This window comes from Oreochromis aureus, linkage group 19 (assembly GCF_013358895.1).
Source record: "Oreochromis aureus strain Israel breed Guangdong linkage group 19, ZZ_aureus, whole genome shotgun sequence".
NCBI classification, from domain to species: Eukaryota; Metazoa; Chordata; class Actinopteri; order Cichliformes; family Cichlidae; genus Oreochromis; species Oreochromis aureus.
The window spans coordinates 4,811,327-4,833,201 of record NC_052960.1 but is presented as its reverse complement, the minus strand read 5'-3'; the positions used below and the strand labels follow the sequence as shown (position 1 = coordinate 4,833,201).

The 21,875-nt window shown below is 41.9% G+C and overlaps 1 protein-coding gene across 8 annotated transcripts in view; it reads left to right on the top strand.

Moving 5' to 3' along the window:
- kiaa1109 (KIAA1109 ortholog) overlaps window positions 1-21,875 on the top strand; it is a 74,740-nt gene that overhangs the window by 9,500 nt on the left and 43,365 nt on the right. For all 8 annotated transcript variants that reach the window (XM_039603697.1, XM_039603703.1, XM_039603702.1 and 5 more), the window contains exons 11-39: window positions 416-572; window positions 999-1,077; window positions 2,742-2,833; window positions 3,016-3,133; window positions 3,251-3,406; window positions 4,027-4,124; window positions 4,326-4,510; window positions 6,686-6,792; window positions 6,893-7,101; window positions 7,280-7,498; window positions 7,827-7,964; window positions 11,109-11,285; window positions 11,464-11,592; window positions 12,202-12,321; window positions 12,443-12,771; window positions 13,401-13,651; window positions 13,889-14,132; window positions 14,299-14,790; window positions 15,885-16,158; window positions 16,260-16,397; window positions 16,560-16,630; window positions 16,888-17,061; window positions 17,546-17,666; window positions 17,822-17,971; window positions 18,423-18,550; window positions 18,863-19,065; window positions 19,258-19,458; window positions 19,583-19,794; window positions 21,517-21,668. In XM_039603697.1, the coding sequence (XP_039459631.1) occupies window positions 416-572; window positions 999-1,077; window positions 2,742-2,833; window positions 3,016-3,133; window positions 3,251-3,406; window positions 4,027-4,124; window positions 4,326-4,510; window positions 6,686-6,792; window positions 6,893-7,101; window positions 7,280-7,498; window positions 7,827-7,964; window positions 11,109-11,285; window positions 11,464-11,592; window positions 12,202-12,321; window positions 12,443-12,771; window positions 13,401-13,651; window positions 13,889-14,132; window positions 14,299-14,790; window positions 15,885-16,158; window positions 16,260-16,397; window positions 16,560-16,630; window positions 16,888-17,061; window positions 17,546-17,666; window positions 17,822-17,971; window positions 18,423-18,550; window positions 18,863-19,065; window positions 19,258-19,458; window positions 19,583-19,794; window positions 21,517-21,668 (5,124 nt within the window). The remainder of the gene's footprint in view (window positions 1-415; window positions 573-998; window positions 1,078-2,741; window positions 2,834-3,015; window positions 3,134-3,250; window positions 3,407-4,026; window positions 4,125-4,325; window positions 4,511-6,685; window positions 6,793-6,892; window positions 7,102-7,279; window positions 7,499-7,826; window positions 7,965-11,108; window positions 11,286-11,463; window positions 11,593-12,201; window positions 12,322-12,442; window positions 12,772-13,400; window positions 13,652-13,888; window positions 14,133-14,298; window positions 14,791-15,884; window positions 16,159-16,259; window positions 16,398-16,559; window positions 16,631-16,887; window positions 17,062-17,545; window positions 17,667-17,821; window positions 17,972-18,422; window positions 18,551-18,862; window positions 19,066-19,257; window positions 19,459-19,582; window positions 19,795-21,516; window positions 21,669-21,875) is intronic.

Sequence of the window (21,875 nt, the reverse complement as noted above, 5' to 3'; positions counted from 1 at the left end):
TGTGTTCCTGTGTTCACATAAAAAGCTGTTTGTTGCCTGCTTGCTGAAGTTGTTTTCAGGGTCATTATGCACTTCCATATTTTGGATTTCATTCCAACTAAAACATGAGTGAATGTGTTTGAGATGGTGACCTATTGCTCATGAACCAGGAAAGAAATTAAATCCGGCTCCAGTATTTGCTGAGGGCTGGCTTCTGGAAGGCAGCCAATCGAAACTGATGGGGTTTCGTTTTGATTGATGACTGAAAGAAAACTCCTGATTTACTGGCCAGTTTAGCTCAGAGATGTGCCAGTAGAAACTGGCTGAAAGGGGGTGGGGGTCATCAAGTCTTTAATTGTAACACCCCGATGGTATGATTGGTTCACACTTGTAAGTCTTTAGACTTGGCTCTATAATATGATTTTACCTTTCTCAGGGACTGTCTGTGGAAGTTCTTCCTGCCTGCAGACTACCAGGCCATGAAGGCAACTGAGGTTGCACAGCCAGGAAAACCCAGGCAGATCCAGGCCTTCGAGCTTCGCATGAACATCATTGCTGACGCCACCATCGATCTGCTTTTCACCAAAAACAGGGTGACTCTTGCTCTCTCTCCTGTCTGCTTTTTTTCCCCTGCCAAACTCTTTGATCTTTACTCCTCTCCCTGCTGCTCTCCTCATCTTTGTCTTTATATCTCACCATGTTTGAGCTATTGATATTGGTTCATGTTTTATGCTTTTTCATATTTTCTTCCTGGAGCAGTGCAGGGATCTTCACAAAGCATGTGAAGTGCATACTAAATAACACCATTAATACATGTTGAATAAAAACCTAAAATTGCTCGAGTCAGGAAAGATTGTCATTTTATTACATCTTTTGAACACGTTTCTCTTCAGATTAGGTGATTTTTTTTTCTTTCTTGTATTTTTATTCTCTGAAGCGCCCACTCATAATTTGACAGCATGTATGATATTGCTGCTTGCTTTCTCTCTCTTCTGATACATCTTCATCCCTGTTACTAGGAAACCAATGCCATTCATGTGAATGTAGGTGCAGGCTCTTACCTGGAAGTCAACATCCCCATGACTGTGGGAGAGAATGGTAAGTGTGTGTTTCATTCAAATACCAGCAGTAGACCAAAATATGAGTGTTCACATCAGCAAATATCCCCCTGGCTCAAGGTCAGTTCTGGTTAATGTAGGCGCACGCAGCAGTTTTCTCATCATGTAGTAATAATCTTTTACACTTAATAATGGCTGAACTGCTCGTATGATAAGCAGCTTTATCAGATCTCACTATAAGTTCATTTAAGTGTTCAGCGATGGATTCTTCAACCTGCTTATAGTATGGCTAATGATGAAGATGAGGGTATCTCTGTTTTTATTATTATTCCAGATATTTATTACCATTGATATTCATCAAATTCATTTCTCAATAATGTTTAAGTGTGCTAAATTTAATTTTGCAGTTTATTCAGTTATTTAATGAATCATAATTCACTCTTCTTTTTTTTTTTTCCTAAAAATGATTTTTTTTCTTAAAGTGAACCAATGTAAATTGTGCAACATCCTCCATTCAAGTTAAATTCAAATTAGGGGCTGTAATGAATTTAAACTATTAAAATATTTGGTACGTTAGTGTGTAGAGTGTAGGTTTACTATTATGGAAATCATTCTTATATATTGCACTGTAAAAATTCTAAAATTACATTACATGCACTTTTGTTTTGTGATATTACTCAGTGAGCCAGCCACCTGCCAGGCCCAAGACCTGGAGATTGTTTTCTTTTCCTTTTTTCTGTAACTAAACTTTTAAATACAGTTTAGTTACATAATGCATCTTATCACAACACTGTTCTTATGAATGATTTCACAAATATAAAAATAGTTTGAAAAATAAACTGAAGACATTTAAACAAGAGTTTTAACTTAACTCCTGCTTCCTTATTTAGTAAATGACTAATCGCTTATTAAAGATTGCTGAATGATTGCCGAAAGTAATCACTCATTGGTCTATGTGATTGAGGTTAACCGTGCAATGCTAAGCTGCAGCTTAAGCTGCAACTACTCAGCTCCTCTCTTCTGTGTGCTGCACACAGACTGAGGTTTGTCAGCATTTGTTAAGTCATGGCCTGTAAGGAACTTTGTTAACAACTTTTGACTTCAGGAACTCTGATAATTAAGTATTTTCATAAGTAAGAAGTCAGTGAACTTGTGTAACTGTAAAGTGAAGATTTTATCATTTCATCAGAATCATTATTTTGTCCTCAGTAAAAAGGACAACCAGACCTGGCCACGTTGAAATCATAGAGTTGACCATGAACTCCTCTGTATACCAAAGTATTCTAGAGTCAAATGTGAGGCCATGAAACAGCTAACACCTGGGTCATGCAACAGGACAGTCATTCCCATCACAGTTGCAAAACTACAAGTTAAAAAAAGAAAAGAATCAAGGTTGCAACGGCCCAGTCAAAGTTCAGACCTCAGCATGACTGAAAAGCTGTGCATAAACAAATGACTGCAAACCTCAATGAACTAAAGCAACATTATAAAACTGCTCCACAGCCAAACCTTTGTCTCACCTTGAAAGCACCCATAGTTTTTGAGATCTAACGATTTGTCACACAGAGCAGATGAAATTATGTCAGTGCTCACCTCTGTTCCCAGAAGTTAACATAAGCAGCTTTGGTAAATGACAATATTTCCAAGAACTTAACCGTAGCTCTAGCTTTTGAAAGATGATTGCTTTTCTGCTTGTGCCCTCAGGCTACTCTCCCACCATCAAAGGTCAGCTGCTTCATGTGGACACCACCAGCAGCATGCAGTACAGGACCCTTCTGGAGGCTGAGATGTTGGCTGTAAGTAGCAGGCAATCAGCAACGAGGCTTTTCACTTGACGTTTTGGAGAGATACTCGAAAGTTATTACATTTCAGCTCCCTCAGCATTCAAGGAGAGAGGAGCCAAAGCAGAGACTAATGTTGCATACGCACAAGGTGTCTCAAAGGTTAACATTTGTTTTGTCTTTGCCATTTTTTTTAGTTCCATGTGATAGCCAGCTACCCCCGGGTATGGAACATGCCCCAGTCGTGGCAGTGTGAGATTGAAGTGTACAAAGCCACGTACCATTTCATCTACGCCCAGAAAAGCTTCTTCACTGGTGAGCAAAATTTCCGATTCTTTTATTTGGCCATGTGTGACACATCAGGAAATCCCAGACAATCTTGAAAGAAATGTGTCTGAGAGAGTCACTTTTTCTTTTCCCTTTCTTTTTTAGATTTGATCCAGGATTGGGCGAGTGACAGCGCCCCTGACATCTACTCGTTCGTGCCGTATTCCTGGAAGTTCAAGATCCTTTTCCACCAGTTTGAGATGATCTGGGCAGCAAACCAACACAACTGGATTGACTGTTCCACCAAACAGCAGGAGAATGGTAAGAAAGATCTACCGAACAGCTGATGTTCATTTTAAATGAAATGTTTTCATGAAATCACTTTAATGTGTTTAAAAAACATCTTGAGTAGGTGTGCTCTCTGAGTAACTGTCACTTTACCGGTCGAGCATTCATTCTCGGCAAGTTAAACTAGTAATTGAAATGAAGGGACTGTAAGGTTATAAAAAGATTAGATTGATAGGATGTTAATTAGATAAGCCTAGAAGTTTAAAAGCCTCATACTGAATATTTACTGCAAATGTGTTTAACGATGTCCTGATTTGTTAGGACGTACCTTGCTGCATGTGTCATTTTAAAGGAAGTTATGTGTATGTGAAATAACACAGAGCCTTTGTAATAATAGTGATACAGTTCTACAGTGTGTCAAATAAACCTGCTGTTTATGCTTGTTATGTATACACTGTGAGATAAAAGTATAAGAAAAACATCCAGTTAGAGCCACGAAGGCAATCGATGCTTTAATACCTCTTTAACGTTGGCAGCTAATGTCCAAGGCATTTTAACTCTATTAAGTCATGATACATCTTACAGTATATGTATACTCTACTTAATCCTAGGAGGACAGCAATCTAATCAATTGCATTATTGATCTTCTATAGTCTACCTAGCAGCCTGCGGCGAGACGCTCAATATAGACTTCACTTTGCCTTTCAATGAGTTTGTTCCAACCACCTGCCATACCCGCTTCAGCTTAAAGGTGAGTGAATCGGTTTATAGTTTATTCCAAAAATAAATATCCATATTTTTTATGTAGTTGTAAAGGATTTTCTTGTTTAAAAAACATTTCAAAGCAGTATTTTATAGATACAGATTTATTTGCTATGTACTCACAAATGTGACTCCAGAACGCGGGTGCGGGTGCAGGTGCGTTAATGTTCACGTACTTTGTCCTCCTCAGGCGGAAGATACAGACATGCGACTTTCCCTGCCAGAGTGCCATCCGAGCCGCTGCCCCCTCCTCACCCTGGCCAAAGACTACCAGAACATGAAGCTGCCGCCAGACATGTTCATGCCAGGGGAGAATCAAGGAGCTCCCCCTCCGAAACCCGCCAAGTCGAGGTGGAGGAACATCACCCGTGCAGAGTGAGTTAAGGCCGGGAATCGTTTCTCTCTAGTTGTGGGGGAACAAAGTGAGTGCGTTAGCAAAGAGCATGATGACTCACCACCGTAACACTGACTCACATCTCTTACTTCTGAGGTAAAAAGATACTAGGTGGTAATTTCAAGTAAGAGTAGCACTAACCTGCACTTTTCATGCTGTGGTCTGATCAGTTGTTGCTGCCATGTTGGTTTGAAGTGACATGAAGAAGACTTTTTTTTAATGGAGCTCGTTTCTGCTCAGGAAAGGGACCTTTTGAATTGCATGAATACATCTTATGCAAGATGAAGCTGCAGTTGTGTGCCATTTAAGTCAAAAGCAGTAAATACAGACATTAAAAATGAAAAATAAGCCTTGCACTGTTGCAGTCATATCTTGTTATTTCATGAACAGTAATTGTAAAAGCGTGGATAGCTTACAGATATCACATCTCACAAACCCTCCTTTTTGTTTTTTGTTTTAACCCCCGAGGGTGTTTCTATTCTCGATTTAGGAAATGTCAGCCACTCTTACTTGCATGTCTCTGTGTTCTGAGATATTTTAGGGTGTCTTGCACGCACATGTTTAAGGGCTGCACATCAAATTTTTAGTGATGTTCAGAGCAGAGTAATGCGCGGGCTGTTCCAAAAGCTTCAGTTTGTATTTCTTGAAGTAGGTGATGGGGGATTTTGAGGTCTCCTTTTTTTCTTTACGCCATTTCTTTTTTTCTTTTTTCTTTTTTTTTTTTAGTTTATTCACTGCATGAATTAAAATTTGAATCCAGAAATGGCGTGATACATGCTTTCCTTTTTGTTTTGTTTGCTGTGGAACAACCTCAAAGATTTTATACCCACATTTTAAAAAAGGCACCAAACTGTTCTTCTCATCAGCTGTTATCTTTTTCTCTCCCCACGGAGCTTTGTTTTAATACAGTGCCGTAATTTTTACCTGCATCTGGTCACAGCACTTGTTTCCAGAATGATTCTACCTTCTGTGCAGATGTTGTTTTCCTCTGATGACATAAAGAAGTGGTGTGCTGCTGCTGTACTATCTAAATGTTCTTATATGTGTAAGCCTTACCCAAGCATTGTACTGGTCTGAGGTGGAGAGGAGAGAGCGGAGCGTGAAAAGAGAAGCTGTGATTAATGGTCAATCTATTTTTCCATGTACGGCCACAAGCTGTGGGTAGTGACCGAAAGAAAGAAATTGCTGAAATGAGCTTCCACCAAAGGATGTCTGTGGCTCTCGGTTAGCGATAGGGTGAAGAGCTCGGTCATTCGAGAGGAGCTCAGAGTAGAGCAGCTACTCCTCCACATCAAAAGGAGGCAGCTGAGGTGCTTCAGGTGTCTGAGTGCTATGCCCCCCAGATGAGGTATTTCAGTCATGGCGAACTTTCCCAGGATACACTGGAGATATTGTCTTTTGGCTGTCATCAAGTCTCTGTGTCTAATTAGAGGGGTTGGTGCAGGTGACTGAGGAGAAAGAGGTCTGGTTAGACTCCTAGCCCCACAAAGATGTATGTATGGATGTGTAGCAAGGTTTAAAAGCTAACTTACCTATTTATCAAGCTCCGAAATTATCTTGTATTGTGATATTTCTTACAGATGCTAACAAATCACTGATGAATCCTCAAATTTATTTTCAGTTCTGTGAACTTGAGAATATAGAAGAAAATAAATTACATTTTAAGAGAAGGACATTTTTTGAAATGCTTTTCTTGTCAGAACTCAGCAGGTTATGTGTTTTGCTCACATTAGAGCTATGTGAGATCAGTGTTGACAAACTAGGAATTGAACCGGGGCTTGTTATGCAAATGTGTAAACCACTCAGTCAGTGGGAGTTTAAAGAGATTGTAAAGATCCTTTGCTATTTAGGCAGCACATGCACATGCCTTGTGCACTGGGTACATGATAACCAACATCCAGATCATTTATTATACATGACCCACAGGCGCAGCACTGTCAGACACCCACTAACCCCCTGGGAGGTTACGATCGAATACTTTCTGGGCCAGCACGCTGTGTGCTACGGAGAAATCAGGCGTGACCTATTTGCTGCGTCTGCTGTGTCCTCGGATGAACGGGTCATGAAGCAAACGATAAAGTGTAAAATCCATCTGAAATGGTGATAAAGCATTATGACTGTGCTGTGAGTGTCCATGTTTCTCGTCCTTGCATCAGATCTGGTTGGGTAGATTGCTGGAGTGTGCCCAACTTTTTGCTTATCATTGACTACACCTGGCACCCCATTTATCCCCAGAAGGCTGATGAGCAACTCAAACAGTCATGTAAGCTAACTGCTCAGTATGAGTTCTTTAAAATCTGTCATCATTTTTTACATTCATGTTTAGATACTGTTGTTTTACCTCGCTCTGATTATTTCCCCAGTTTCTGAGATGGAGGAATCCATGCTATCGGCCTTGCGGCCCCCAGAACACACCTCAGTGGCTCACACATCTGCTTCAGCTGCCCACAGTCGGGCAACCACTGACCCCTCAGAGCTGCCCCCTGACAGACTTCATGTGGAAATGGAAATGTCACCAGATTCTCAAATAATTCTCTATGGGCCTTTGCTCCGAGCTCTGATTTCCATCAAGGTACTGAAATCCTACAGTCAGTAATACAGCTGCTATGACTTACTATGTAGTCACTGAACCAATTTATTAATAGACACTTCATAACATAAGCACCAAATAAGCATAAGTGGAATGTAATCATGAAAAAGTTGCCCTTTTTTAACAACTTTCTAATCTCCCTCATATTTTGTTCTCACAGGAAAATTATTTTGGCGAGGATGACATGTACACAGACTTCGAGGAAGCCGTGTCGAGCCCTGTGTTGTCCACTTCTACTTCCTCGGGCCTTGGCTGGTCTCCTCTGGGAATGGAGGACAGCGAACATAAAGAAACCTCAGACATCCATCCCCTTGACCTGCGGCCCTGGGACATCACCGTGCTCATTAACCTCTACAAAGTTCACGGCCGGCTGCCAGTGGTAAGACTGATGACACAAGTAGTTGAGAACGAGGGGTGGGGAGCAGAGTTAGTGCACAGAATATGGTTATGAAGCATTTACTCACTGCAGTTGGAAACAGTCAAGTGTAAGACGAACAAAATAACCCATACTTTTAAAGTACAGTAATCAGTTACTAAATATTGTTTTAATTGGTAAAAGAAAAATGAAAGAATGTAAATTTACATCATGTAGATAGATTGTATACATTCAATTATATATATTCATTATCTTTGGTCAGTAGGTTTCCATCAGTGTGTGTCTGTGCTGATGACTCAGTATGTTTGCTTGCTGTCTCTGGGCTCTACAGCACTGCAGCAGCGAGGGTCCCGAAGCTCCATCCGGCTTCTTGGAGCGGCTGTGTTTTGAGATGAAAAAGGGCTACAAGGAGACAAAGCTTCAGCTGCTCCTGTCCCCCGTTCACATCTTTGTCAGTGACAACTACCAGGTATTAGACTCACCTACCTGCTGATGTAGGGCTCCTGTGATTTAGTAGGGTGCCTGGAAGTTCTTAAATATGTAAGTATTAGACTAGATCTGATTGGTTTTGTTTTAGATGCTTTTAGTCCCGTCTCTGTGTATTTCCAGCAAACAATGCTTCTATTTCACTCCCTCTATGCCTTTCAGTGACTCAAGGCACCTGCATCTTAGTGCTACACTATTTTTGGACTCCCAAACCACATTCCTGTTCAGAGGGCTGTCCTGCAGGAGAGCACAGAGTTACACTTTACCATGTTAATGCAGTTGTGTGATTTAGCCAGCTATACAGGGAGTGCAGAATTATTAGGCAAGTTGTATTTTTGAGGAATAATTTTATTATTGAACAACAACCATGTTCTCAGTGAACCCAAAAGACACATTAATATCAAAGCTGAATGTTTTTGGAAGTAGTTTTTAGTTTTAGGTATTTTAGGGGGATATCTGTGTGTGCAGGTGACTATTACTGTGCATAATTATTAGGCAACTTAACAAAAAACAAATATATACCCATGTCAATTATTTATTTTTACCAGTGAGACCAATATAACATCTCCACATTCACAAATATACATTTCTGACATTCAAAAACAAAACAAAAACAAATCAGTGACCAATATAGCCACCTTTCTTTGCAAGGACACTCAAAAGCCTGCCATCCATGGATTCTGTCAGTGTTTTGATCTGTTCACCATCAACATTGCGTGCAGCAGCAACCACAGCCTCCCAGACACTGTTCAGAGAGGTGTACTGTTTTCCCTCCTTGTAAATCTCACATTTGATGATGGACCACAGGTTCTCAATGGGGTTCAGATCAGGTGAACAAGGAGGCCATGTCATTAGTTTTTCTTCTTTTATACCCTTTCTTGCCAGCCACGCTGTGGAGTACTTGGACGCGCGTGATGGAGCATTGTCCTGCATGAAAATCGTGTTTTTCTTGAAGGATGCAGACTTCTTCCTGTACCACTACTTGAAGAAGGTGTCTTCCAGAAACTGGCAGTAGGACTGGGAGTTGAGCTTGACTCCATCCTCAACCCGAAAAGGCCCCACAAGCTCATCTTTGATGATACCAGCCCAAACCAGTACTCCACCTCCACCTTGCTGGTGTCTGAGTCGGACTGGAGCTCTCTGCCCTTTACCAATCCAGCCACGGGCCCATCCATCTGGCCCATCAAGACTCACTCTCATTTCATCAGTCCATAAAACCTTAGAAAAATCAGTCTTGAGATATTTCTTGGCCCAGTCTTGACGTTTCAGCTTGTGTGTCTTGTTCAGTGGTGGTCGCTTTCAGCCTTTCTTACCTCGGCCATGTCTCTGAGTATTGCACACCTTGTGCTTTTGGGCACTCCAGTGATGTTGCAGCTCTGAAATATGGCCAAACTGGTGGCAAGTGGCATCTTGGCAGCTGCACGCTTGACTTTTCTCAGTTCATGGGCAGTTATTTTGCGCCTTGGTTTTCCACACGCTTCTTGCGACCCTGTTGACTATTTTGAATGTAACGCTTGATTGTTCGATGATCACGCTTCAGAAGCTTTGCAATTTTAAGACTGCTGCATCCCTCTGCAAGATATCTCACTATTTTTGACTTTTCTGAGCCTGTCAAGTCCTTTCTTTTTTGACCCATTTTGCCAAAGGAAAGGAAGTTGCCTAATAATTATGCACACCTGATATAGGGTGTTGATGTCATTAGACCACACCCCTTCTCATTACAGAGATGCACATCACCTAATATGCTTAATTGGTAGTAGGCTTTCGAGCCTATACAGCTTGGAGTGAGACAACATGCATGAAGAGGATGATGTGGACAAAATACTCATTTGCCTAATAATTCTGCACTCCCTGTACTGAGTAAACATAAATGAATAACTGAAGTTAAAACAGCATTAGACCACATCTGCACAACTTCTCAGTATTTCAGTTGAACCTTCAGATTGTTTTTATACAAGCTAAGATTAAGTATCGTGACAGCAGGCTAATTCGGTACATTAAGTAGATTTTAATCACTGGTTGATGACTACTATGCAACTCATGTCTACCTTTGTGGTTTTTAAAATATATGCCAATAAAAAACTGTTAGAAACACACACCCAAAAAAGCAACCAATCCTTAGGCCCAGCTGGGTCCAGTTTAGGCTGCATCCACACACATATATGGATTTTCTTTTTCTTTTTTTTCTTGTCTTTTTTAAAAAAAAAATATAGATATACTGCTTTAGTTTAAGAATCTCTGTCTCCATGAAAATGCAAACACCTATGTCAAGGAAGCAACAGGTGATGATATAACCCCTGAGAAATGTTGGCCTATTAGCAGCCTGATGGACCAGTAACACAGTGCACAGTCTGATGTCAGATAAGGAGAGGTGTAAGTCTTTGTTTGTCATGTCCACATGTAAATGCAGAAACTGAGTTTGTGAAAATCTCCAGACTGGAAGGTGTTTTTCAAAAGCTGTTTACCCAAATGTGGACAATAACCTTAGACCTCCAGGGTGCTGGTGTATTTTTCTTTTCTTTTCACATACTAATCACATTTGGCAAGTGTTCTTTAACTTAAGCAAATTCTGCCATTTCTTTACTCTTTCTTTTGAACTGACAGCAGTTGTGTTTAGTAGGAGTATTTTCAGTGCAATTTTGCTATTAGCTTGAATTTATTCGGATATTACTTGAAACCACTTAAGTCAAGCAACTATGTGGCTTCACATTTTAATTGAGTCAGCAATAAAAAAACAAACAATGACTTTTTTAAAACTTAGCCTGAAAGGGCAATTCAGTCCTTCAAAAACCATAAAACCTGCTGTAGATGTTGCATAATGTGAATCACGCTTGCAATTGCCACATGTTTGCATAAGCAGCTGCATATTGTGCAACTGCACAGAATTTGTAATCTTTAGCTGTGTTAGATCCTATTTGCTGCTGAGTTAATAACTTTCACTAATCCTCAACAGAGAATGTGTCTTCATCTCCCTCCCTTGGCTAGATAATATGCACTCTTTAAATCTGGAATACGGAAAATCTGGAGGCTTATTAAAGAACGTGGTCACAGGTTACACGTTAGGGGAAAAAAGCATCATGTCATATCAATTTATGTTGGTTTGTGCAAATCCTTTCTTTTGTGACAGCGTCCCACAGCTGATGGGGTGTTGAGAGACGGCCACCTGAGTCTGTCTGGCCTGCAGATGAGGGCCCACGCCATGTTCTCCGCTCAGGGCCTTCCTCTGGGCAGTGACACACTGGAGTATGCCTGGCTTATTGATATGCAGGCTGGGGGTCTCACCGGCAGGGTCACTGTTCCACAGGTGTGTGAGTCTGTTTTATTAGCTGGAATTAAACACCAGTACAGTAGAAATCAAACCTGCGTTTGCAAATTTTGAAGAAATGTGCAAATTGCTTTAATGTTTTTCATGCTTCAAACCCCCATAATGACTGTATCTATTTTTTTTTTTTTCAATGTGACTGTTTTTCTCGATTATTTAGGTGGCCAGCATTATTGAGTGGGCAAAGACTTTCCTTTTCCACGTGTTCTCCCGAGAGTTCCAGCTAGAACAACCCAAGCCCTCTGTCATCTGCCAGCACGGTGTTGATCGTCGCATCTGCGATGCCAAGGTGCAGCCAGACAGCATACAATGAAATACTGCGTGATATTTGAGACTTATTTCTACACACATTTTCACTTTCTCTGCTGTAGCTGTCAAGCTCCGGTTTGAACTAGTTAGCAGTCGTGTGTCTGAATCTCTTACTGGAAGCTGCTAAATTAGATCATTATGGCTGAAGGCTGCTTTTTGTGAGATTTGAATGCTGGTCAGAGCTGTCCTTTGTGAAATGAAATGTTCAAATGAGACCAGAAAATAAACGGAGACCACTTTGAGCCTTTCTTTAATGATGCATGACTCAGAAAGTGCACTTTTTCTCACAGAAAAACAAAGTCTGAGAAAAAAGTCTCACCCGTATCTATTTATCTGCTTGGAACAGCTGTACATACACAGCACCATGATGTATAAAATGATGGAACATGTCTCACAAAATGTCTTGTCTGTGTTTGAATACTAACAAGGATATTTTTGAAAACGCTGCCTAAAAGCCCTCATTAGTGTCTAAGCCACTGTGTCTGCAAGCTGTGCAGCAGTATTTAAAGCACAGTCTAACACTAAACAGGAGCTCGGCTTTTAGTAAAGGTTCAAAAGTTTCTGCTACTAAATGATGGTCGTCTTTCAGTTGAGCTGCCTCCCTGGTCACTGTCGCACATCCGAGGACCTGAAGTACACCATGACACGCCTGGCCATGGATGGAGTTGACCTCTTCATTGTGGAGCATGGCTGTGCTGCTAGTATCAAGGTAATAAGCGTTAAAAAAACTAAACTAAACTCTGAAGCTATAACTGTTTAACTTCAGAATGTTTCTTTTTCTATACTTTTTGAGGATCTTCTCTGTTTTCTCTCTTCTTCCCCACCTCCAGACGGGCATTATTCGTGTAGCCAACTGTAACCTGCACAACCAGGCAGTGGGCGAGGGCATCAGCGCCGTGGTGCAGGATGTAAACATCCGGCAGTACATTGAACAACAGCACGCTGAAGTGACCAGGCTGCAGCCGGCTGGACAGGGTCAAGGTCCGGGTCAGCCGTTAGGTCTCGGTCAGCCACCTTTGCTGCGACGTTCTGTCTGGCTGGAGGCGGGTGCAGTCAACCTGAACCTCATCACGGCAGATATTGCCCTGGCTGCTGACCACCCAGCCAAATGTGAAGTGCAGAGGCAATTTCTGGAACTGCACGATGCTCAGACCAAAAGGTAGAAAAAAAAATCTAAACGTTTTGTTTTCCAAGCAACTATTTAAAAAAAGAAAAATAAGAAAAAAAAAAGTTTAATTTGTTTTTTTATCTCAACTTTCCAGCAGTGTGCTCACTAGCACCCATGAGACAAATCATGGGAGACCAGTAATAATTGCACGTTTTGGAGAATGTAAAAGCTGACGCTTCCTTTTAGAGGAGGACTGACTCACACTTTGAATCACACTCCTCTAGTATGTGTCACTGAGACAGTCGTGAAGCTATTCAACTCATTTACATGTCATTCATTCTATTTCGTCATTTACAGTAACCTGACTCATTAAACATGATATCAGACTAGAGTATTGATCACCTGCTGTGATTGTAAATGGAATAATTCAGAGTTTGTTAAGGAACCAGTGCTAGTGAAGTGCTTTGTTTTCAGTCCTTTATTCCAGCATGTGTATTATTACTGTAGGTAAATGTTACAGGTACGTTTTATTGACAAGGTCTCTGTATGAGTGACTGGACAAAATCAGGCATACAGCAGGGAAGGAAAAAGCTTTTTTCCAGCTGAGGAATAGAGCCCAAATACTTTCTTTTTCTTACTTACTCTATTCCTCTTATTTTATTCACTCCTCTTTTCCTCAGACTCTGGTTCCTGTGGCCAGAGGATGCCAGCATTCGGAACAAGCGAAGCAGGAACCGCTGTGGCTGCCTCGGTGGCTGCAGGTTCTTTGGAGGTACCAACATGGGGCTGGACTTCTTCAAGCTAGAAGATCTGACGCCCTCCTCCTCAGCTGCGTTCTCTTCATCCAGCGCCGAGTCAGACATGTGTTATGGCCAATCTTTGCTACAGCCTGGGGAGTGTATCATTGCAAAGGAAACACCCAAAGTGGATGGTAAGATTTATTCTTTATTTTCTACTATCAACAAGAGTGACTCTCGTTTTAAGGAAAAAATAAAGAATAAGATGTGATCTTTTTATAATTCATAAGCAAAAGAAAAGGAACCTCTCTGACTAAACAAGACCCTGCAGGAAGAATGCGTGTCCTTTTCTGTCCACGGTTTGATGACTGAGAATGTTTTAGATAAACAATATGTTGATGTATATACATTTTTGAATCCCTCTCATATAGGAGGGAAGGCTGTAGGACTGAAAACAGACACACACTCCCCTTGTCTGCCTCCTGAGCTGCCTGAGAGACATGGTCAGCAACACCTGAGTCTCCAGGTGCCCCAACGATCCCACAGCTCGGCCTCTTCCTCTGAAGAAAACAGCTCCTCCAGTGCTGCCTTACCCTTACTTGCAGGAGAGAGAGATTCCCCCTCGCCAAGCACAGAGGAACGCGTGTTCCCCATGAATGGCAAAAGCCCTGCTGAGTGAGTAGCACATTCATGTAATTTACTATGGTCCCAAAGTTCTGAACCCCAAATATTGAACTCTTCTAGTTTAGTTGATTTATTAGATATAAAATGTTGAAGTTTTCCCTCTATACATTTCCTCTCATGCCTGCTAAATGTTGCATTTTCCCCGGTTTCTTTGCAGCACCCTAGGGGAAGTCCCAGAAGTATCACCGGTCTCACCCAACAGCTCCCAGGACCGCTCCTCAGTGCGCTCACCCCTCTGCTCTCCTCTCAAGCGTCAGTCCTCTGTGCACTCTGGTCGGCTGGGCAGCACCAAGAGCCTGTCGGCGGCCGTTTTCACAGATAAGCCGCCACCGGTGTTGTCTGGAGGCGTGCAGTTCAGCAGCGAGGTTTCCCGCAGTGATGAGAACGTCTTGGATTCCCCCCATCAGCGTAGAAGCTACGGCTCCTTTCCCTTCACGCCATCAGCAGACTCGAACACCTTCCATCAGTACCGCTCTGCCGACTCCAGCATGTCAGTGGCCGACAGCGAGGCCTACTTCTCCGCTGCTGAGGACTTTGAGCCAATCAGCAGCGCTGACGAGGGACCGGGGACTTACCCAGGACGCAAAAAAAAGAGGAGGCAGCAGATGCAGCAGCCTCAGCAGCCACCGTATCACATGGAGAACTACAGGTCAGATGAGATGATAACATACTTTAGAAAATGGAGCGTGCAATATTCTCCAAATGTCGCTAAGCCCCAGGGAAGCTTGCAAAAGTTCTCAAAGTTAAAGAGTTTGAAAATTTGAGAGCGAGAGCATGGTCAGATCAAGTACAAGGTTAAGCATGGGGATTAAGGTGATGGTAGACTGAAGACAGCTCACAGTAACATCAAAGAGTCTCTCATTTCTCCTCTCTAAGAGCAGATGAATTAATGACCTGTCTAGAAAAGTTCTGACCTTGCTGCATTTCCTTCAAAGTGTTGCCCCTTTTAAATAATATTAATGAGCAGTTGTAAAGAATTTTTTTTAATATATATTGTACATGTTAAGATTCAAACTCTGTTTAAATACACCAAGAGAATGAGTGGTTTCACTTGAAGTTTGAAGGTAGCTGCAGTTGGAAGCAAATTCAGAGACCTTTTAAAAACAAGTAACAAGACGACCTTCAATCTTTACAATGATTGTAAAATGGCTCAATTCAGCTATGAGTTACAATACTTGAACTGTGTTATGCAATTTTTATGTTTAATACCAAACTAGTTGCAAATATCAATGTGTAAAGCAGTTTGGCCTGAAGCTAAATACGGTGCAGCTTTATTTTATTTCTCCGATTCAATCATGCATGCACGGCTGAACGTCATGTAGGGGATTTGAACAAATGAGATGTTTGATCCACGGCAGCCACTCACTGCAGGTATGTTTCACAAATTGGATTTCGCTCTCGTTCTGAAACTACCTCCTCATTTCTCTGCTGCCATAAATTGCCCTCGCATTGATTTCAGCACGCTTTTTTGATTGATACAGCGTCCACGAAAACATAAATAATCGATTCGCTCTCGTGAAAAGTTTCATTTTCAGTCGTGGAAACTGTGAAAGCATAGAGCTGAATTCAAGAGCATAAAACTGAACACGGACGTTCTCAACATTTTGGTTCACAACTAAGCTTTCAAAAGATTTTTGCTTTTAGATGCAATAAAAGACCATTTTGCACCAAAACACTGACATTATTTTAATACCTTGACAAATTAATTTGAGTCCTTTTTATTCACATTTTGTCCTCCCACAGCCGAAGCTCCATCTACCACAGTGTTGAGGGTCCCCTCACGTACGTTCTCAATGGGGAGCTGATCACTGAACCACGTCCTCTGCCGCTGCCTCCTACACTACCTCCACTGCCGCCTCAGCCCCTGCCCAGCCACACATCTCAGGCCTCCTTTGTCTCAGCCCTGGCAATGGAGGAGGAGAGCTCAGTGGAGGCAGAAAAGTTGGCGGAACCGGGCCCAGTAACTCGACAGCCTCACGTCATGGCGTGTTACCAGAACTACCTGGCCCACTACCAGGTAAATTCTTTGGCATTACACCCCTGATGGAAAATTAGTTCATCTATAGTCTGACATTATGATACGATTATTATCCCTATATTTAACTTTACCTCTGCTAGGTCTCAAATTGGTCTGTCAAACAACCCACCAATAAAAGAACCTCCAAGTCTTCGCTGCATCGCCCCCTTGATCTGGACACGCCTACCAGCGAGGAGAGCTCTGGCTCTTTTGACCAGCTCTCCGTCCCAAGCTTTAAGGTCTTTATCTTAACAGTATTAGTCTTCATGTAGTGAGATAACTGACTCAGCCCACATGTATCATTTCCTCTGTAATGCTGTTAATGCTGGCATCGTGCCTCTATGTCCATTATTCACTCAGACCATCAGTTTAAGAATGGGCCTGTTTCTTATACATTACAGGTAATAAAGCACGGCCTCTCAGCCAGCTCCCTGTTAGACAGAGGTGTTCAGCTGATGGGTGAGAACAACAGGTATTTGACCTTCATCTTTATAACTTCCAGTTGAAACATTCTCATAGGAACGTGTGCTTTTTTTGCTTTAAAATCATAGATTTTTCCAATAACTTATATTGCCGCTCAGCTTCATGGCATTGTTTTCTTTTTATCAGCCAGTAATGTGTCAACCACCATTACTAATTATACTCTGCACCACACGAGTTACAGTCCTTTGAGGCTGCAACTTCTTCTTTGTTTGCTTTAAGCCTATGAATGTGTCTTCATGTCTACAGTACCCCGTATACACCCCTGGATAAGAGGGCCATGGAGAACACAGATGAGGACACAACCACAGATGACTGGTCTCTGGAGCAGCCCCTAGCTCAGACCAGAACCACTGCCATTGTGGAGGTGAAAGGAGCCATCAACGTGGTGCTCACACCTCTTGTGGCTGAATCCCTGGACAGGTAGTTACGAGGCTTATCAGACAGAGTTAGCTGGCCTGGAACATTTGTGTTGTCAGGCTGCCTCATTAGCCACATCTCCTTTAGAAATAGGTTTTTAATACTGGTCTGAAAAACCAGATTATAAAGATAATCTCATGACTGCCAAAAAACTCTTTCTCACACTGCACTTTCTTAGTTTCCGGTTATTTTTAGCCTGAGGCTAAGATTTGACCTTAAGCCAGTTTAATCCCTCTGCACACTGAAACTTGGATCTAAAATTCTGCTGACAGAGCTTCAGAGTCTGGTCCTTTTCTTGATTGTTTAGCAGTGGGAATCTCTAGTTTGCCAGAGGCCAGCAGCACTGGGTTGGAAATGTTCTAAAAGACATTAATCACTTGTTCAATTTGGAGCCTTTACAGTTTTTTGCAGATAGGTAAAACTTGTATCAACTCTTTTTATAAAACTTAAAGTTTTCTAATAGCTCTGTGTATTTGGTTTGTTTCAGATACATCGAGTCCATGGCCCACTTTGCAAGTATCCGACACCCAGCAGCGATTCTGGATGACCTGCATGGGAAAGTCCTCAATGAAGCCTATCAGATCAGCAAATCTACAGTCACTGAGTCTGTAAGTACAGCAAGTCACAGCGCAGAGCTGCAACAGCTTAACATTTAAATGTTGAGAGATTTAATAAAATCTCCACCTTAGCTTAAAAGTGAGTAGAAGCGGGGTTTATTGCCTGTTGACTCTTGTCCCTCTATTTTGGGTCTGGATCCGCACAGAGCCAAACAGGCAAGCAGGAGCATAAGCTGTCCAAGACAGAGGGCACGACCCCTGGCTCCCTCAACATCTCCCATGGCCAGACAGACCTGTCCGTCAAACCAGATAATGTGAAAATCAAGGGCCTCCAAGCCAACGTGTCCATCCCCAAGGTGAGACCTGTGACCCAGAATAATGAGAGGCCAGTGGCTTTCCTAAAAAATATGCTCTAGCCACAAGGGGTTTGGGAGCAAGCACAGAATCATGAGCACTGCTGTAGATCCCTTTATACTGAAACAATGAATATGCAATAGTTTCTGATTTAGTGTGGAATATTTTAATAACAGCTTAGTGTTATTTAGCTGCTTATTTATTATTTTTATTTTACTGTGGAAGCGTGGCCCTTTCCGAAGTTTCAGACCCCTTTAGATTATACAAGCATTTTTAATTCCTCTGAATGGAATGTGTATGACTACCTAAATGACTACTATCATACTCTTTCTTGTTATTCTGGACATGAGTATTTCTGAATGTTTTATTTTGAAGAGCAATGTGTTTCCCCCACACAGCATTTAACTTCAAGTTGGATTTGTGTTTCTTTCTCTTGTTGTCTTTTATGTGCAGGTGAACCTTTGCCTCCTGCAGGCCTCTGTAGAGGAAGGGTCACCATCTTGCTCCAGTAAGAGTGTCACACATGTGTCTCTGGTGGCACTGTGCTTTGACAGGATTGCCACCCAGTTCAGGATGAACAGGTAATGCCTCCAGCTCTTGTCATGACATTGTATGTGTTTGTGTGCTTACAGTGACTAAGCTTTTTGGAGTGAATATGCCCGGGGCAGATATCCCCGTTTGACACACTCGGTTTGACACACTCCATCACGTTTGGTTGTTGGATTGCATTTTATTTATTTATTTTTTTTAGGAGTACTTTTCAGTAGGATTTAAGCATTCAGCCTAATTCAGATTTTTATTGTTTGATTGAAAAGGAGATATGGAGAGTATGAAATCAACTAAATTTACATTATAAAGATTTTTACATGCACATTTTCCGCTGCTGCTTTCAGGGGTATTGTAGAAGAGACTCCCAACACCACAGAGCATGGCCGACCTTCGGTCATGTTTGAGAAGTATGCTTCAGCCACTAAGATGCAGCCTCAGTCTTCGGGCTCTTTGCGCTCCAACGCCGGCATCGAGAAAGGCAAAGAGATTGCTGCAAGACTCAACATCCACCGAATCCACAGCCAGCTGCGAGGCCTGGACTCCACAGGTTGGCTTTGGGAACAGTAGTCTTATTTGAACTTCACTCCAACCTCTTTGTTACAATGCTGTGTGTAACAATGTGGAAAGATCTGCTCTTATTTGACCTTCACTATCAAGACTTGTTGGATTTTAGCACATGTTGTTTTTATAAGGTATGTAGCATTTTCTAATAGTTGTGTTACTTCTTCTTCATCTGTAGATATTGGCACATGTGCTATCACAGCAATTCCTTTTGAGAAGTCCAAAGTTCTCTTTGGCCTGGAGGAAATGGAGGAGTTTTCACTGGTGGATGAAACTGATGCCCAGGGAACAGCAGGCGATCTGGGCCGTTCTGCTGCATCTCTGGAGAAATGGGGCTGGATCATGTTTGAATGTGGCATTGAGAATCTCACAGTCAAAGGTAAGTCAATGCAGGCTCCTTAAACATGTATCCTGACTAAGTTTGCTCCTGGAAATGTGAATATTCTGATTTAGATGAGGGGTTTTTTGTACCCATTTATAAATGTGTTACACTTGTTTTGCAGGGGGCCGTCAGTCAGGAGCTGTTCTTTACAATGCGTTCGGTGTGATGGGGCGCTCAGACGCAGGAGGGAAGGCAGGAATGTCAAAGTCCAACGGTTCAACCGGCTCTCAGACAGGAAGCGGTTATAGTACTGATATGTCTGATGACAACCTCCCACATGATGCTGTCAGTCCAGCCTCTGATGCTAATGAGCACTCAGACTCAGACGACCAGGTGAGAAATCTCTCCTGTGAAGTGGCTAAAAAAATGAACATAACTCTGATGGCTTTTTGGTTAGGGTGAAACAGCTAATTACCATGACAGTAAGATATAGGCCACTGCACAATAAAGAGTGATGCGAAGTGGTCCTGGTAATAAACAGCATAACAGGAGGTTTAACCAAAATCATAAACTGTAACAGTAATGGATTTGTAAGGGGGGTGAAGGGCAGCCGGACTGAAAAGATGAGGTTACTGAAGAAGTGAGATATTCATCTAATAGGCAGAAGTGTGAGAAACAGCAAGACACAACATGTTCATCTTGCTTGAGCAGGCAGGCAGTAGGGCTGCTCGATTATGGCAAAAATGATAATCACGATTATTTTCACTGAAATTGAGATCTCGATTATTTGACGATATTTATTTAACAATAACAATGTATTGAATAATGGCTTTAAAGATTGTCATAAAATAGTGTGCAAATACTGATTACAGTGGAAATGTTTGCAATATAAAAAATAAATGAAAAATGTAAACATCTATGTTCAGTGAACTTCAAAATACTGCACAATATTTGATCCACGTCTGACTCCGCGAACCCATAATGTTTGCACACCACTGAAGTCGTTTTACCTCTCTTTTCAACCAACAGCATTCTTTCTTCAGCAGCCATTATCCTCTCCTCTCCAAATAACTTCTGCTTAGCTTCCCGAGCTTCCCTCGGGTCCTCTTAATTGTTGTGACGCGTGTTCGAAACGCAGAGAGGTGCGCTCGATTTGCCACACGGAGCAGCGCGAGAGTAAAGCACGAGGGAGGTGCTAATAATCGGCTCAGTCATTTTTAATGATCGTTGAAAGCTCAGATTGTAATCTAGATTAAAATTAGATTAATTGAGCAGCCCTAGCAGGCAGAATTTTCACAGCCGACAGGTGTTTCCAGATGTGATGCTTAAATGTTTCTGCAGAAGCATGAAACAGCCCGAGGACTGAAAATCGAGTGAAGCTGGCAAAAGACGCATCAGTCTGACTTTGCTTCAGAATCAAACGATGTTTTGCTGTGCCATCAGCTCCGATCTGGCAAAAAAATAAACCAAAAAAAGCAAACAGCAGGACCCCGGTGCACCATTTCTTATGGAAGACTCGCAGGAACAAACAAATGCTGTGAAAAGCATGGATCTACAGTTTGTCCCCCACACGCTTGATGAAGATGAGTGTCTACAAGAGGGAGTGGAGCACTGTGCAGGTTCCTCACGGGGGCTTTATTTCTGAAAATAGATTTCAGTCAGAATTAGTTATTTTAATGCTGCGAATCAGCATTAAAAGTCAGATTAGTGTTCATTTCCATATTCCTCGCAGGATATGTCTCATCACTATATAATTTATCCTGAACAACTAGGCAACAAGCTAACAGTGTCATAAAAACGTGCAAAACCTCTGCCGCACTCATTTCAAACTGAACATTGTCTTTAATGCACAACAGTCATTATCTGGGACCATTATTTGATTCAGATTTGTTTTGCTCACATGAAATTTAAAACAATAAAATTAATGTTCAGATATGTGTAAAAAAAAAAAAGACCCCAAACTTATTTCTCACCCATGAGAAAAAAAGATGCAACAGCCTTGCATACATTTTATTGAATCTGAAAAATGATCTGTGATGGGAAATGGAGCTCCACACAGAGGAGAGCCATAAATTCGTTACCTCCTGTTAAATCCTCTTCGCTTCTGCTCTGCAGGATGAAGGGGTCGAATCAGACGACCTGAAGAAAGACCTTCCTCTCATGCCCCCACCGCCTGACTCCAGCAGCATGAAACTGACCATTAGAGAGATCTGGTTCAGTTTTGCTGCTCCCACCAATGTGCGGTCCGCCTCACAGGCCATCTCCAGGTAGGGCTGTGATGACTGTATGACTATACACTGTACAGAAAAGCTGTATTATAATCATACCAACTCTTTTCTTTATGTCAGTCGCTTTTCATCATCGTCTGTCTGAAGCACAATAAGATGATTAGTCATTCTCTTTTAGTTTTAAGTTGAGTTGTGAATTTCCTCATTATTCAGCCTACTGTGGCTGGCATCTGCACTAGAAAATAA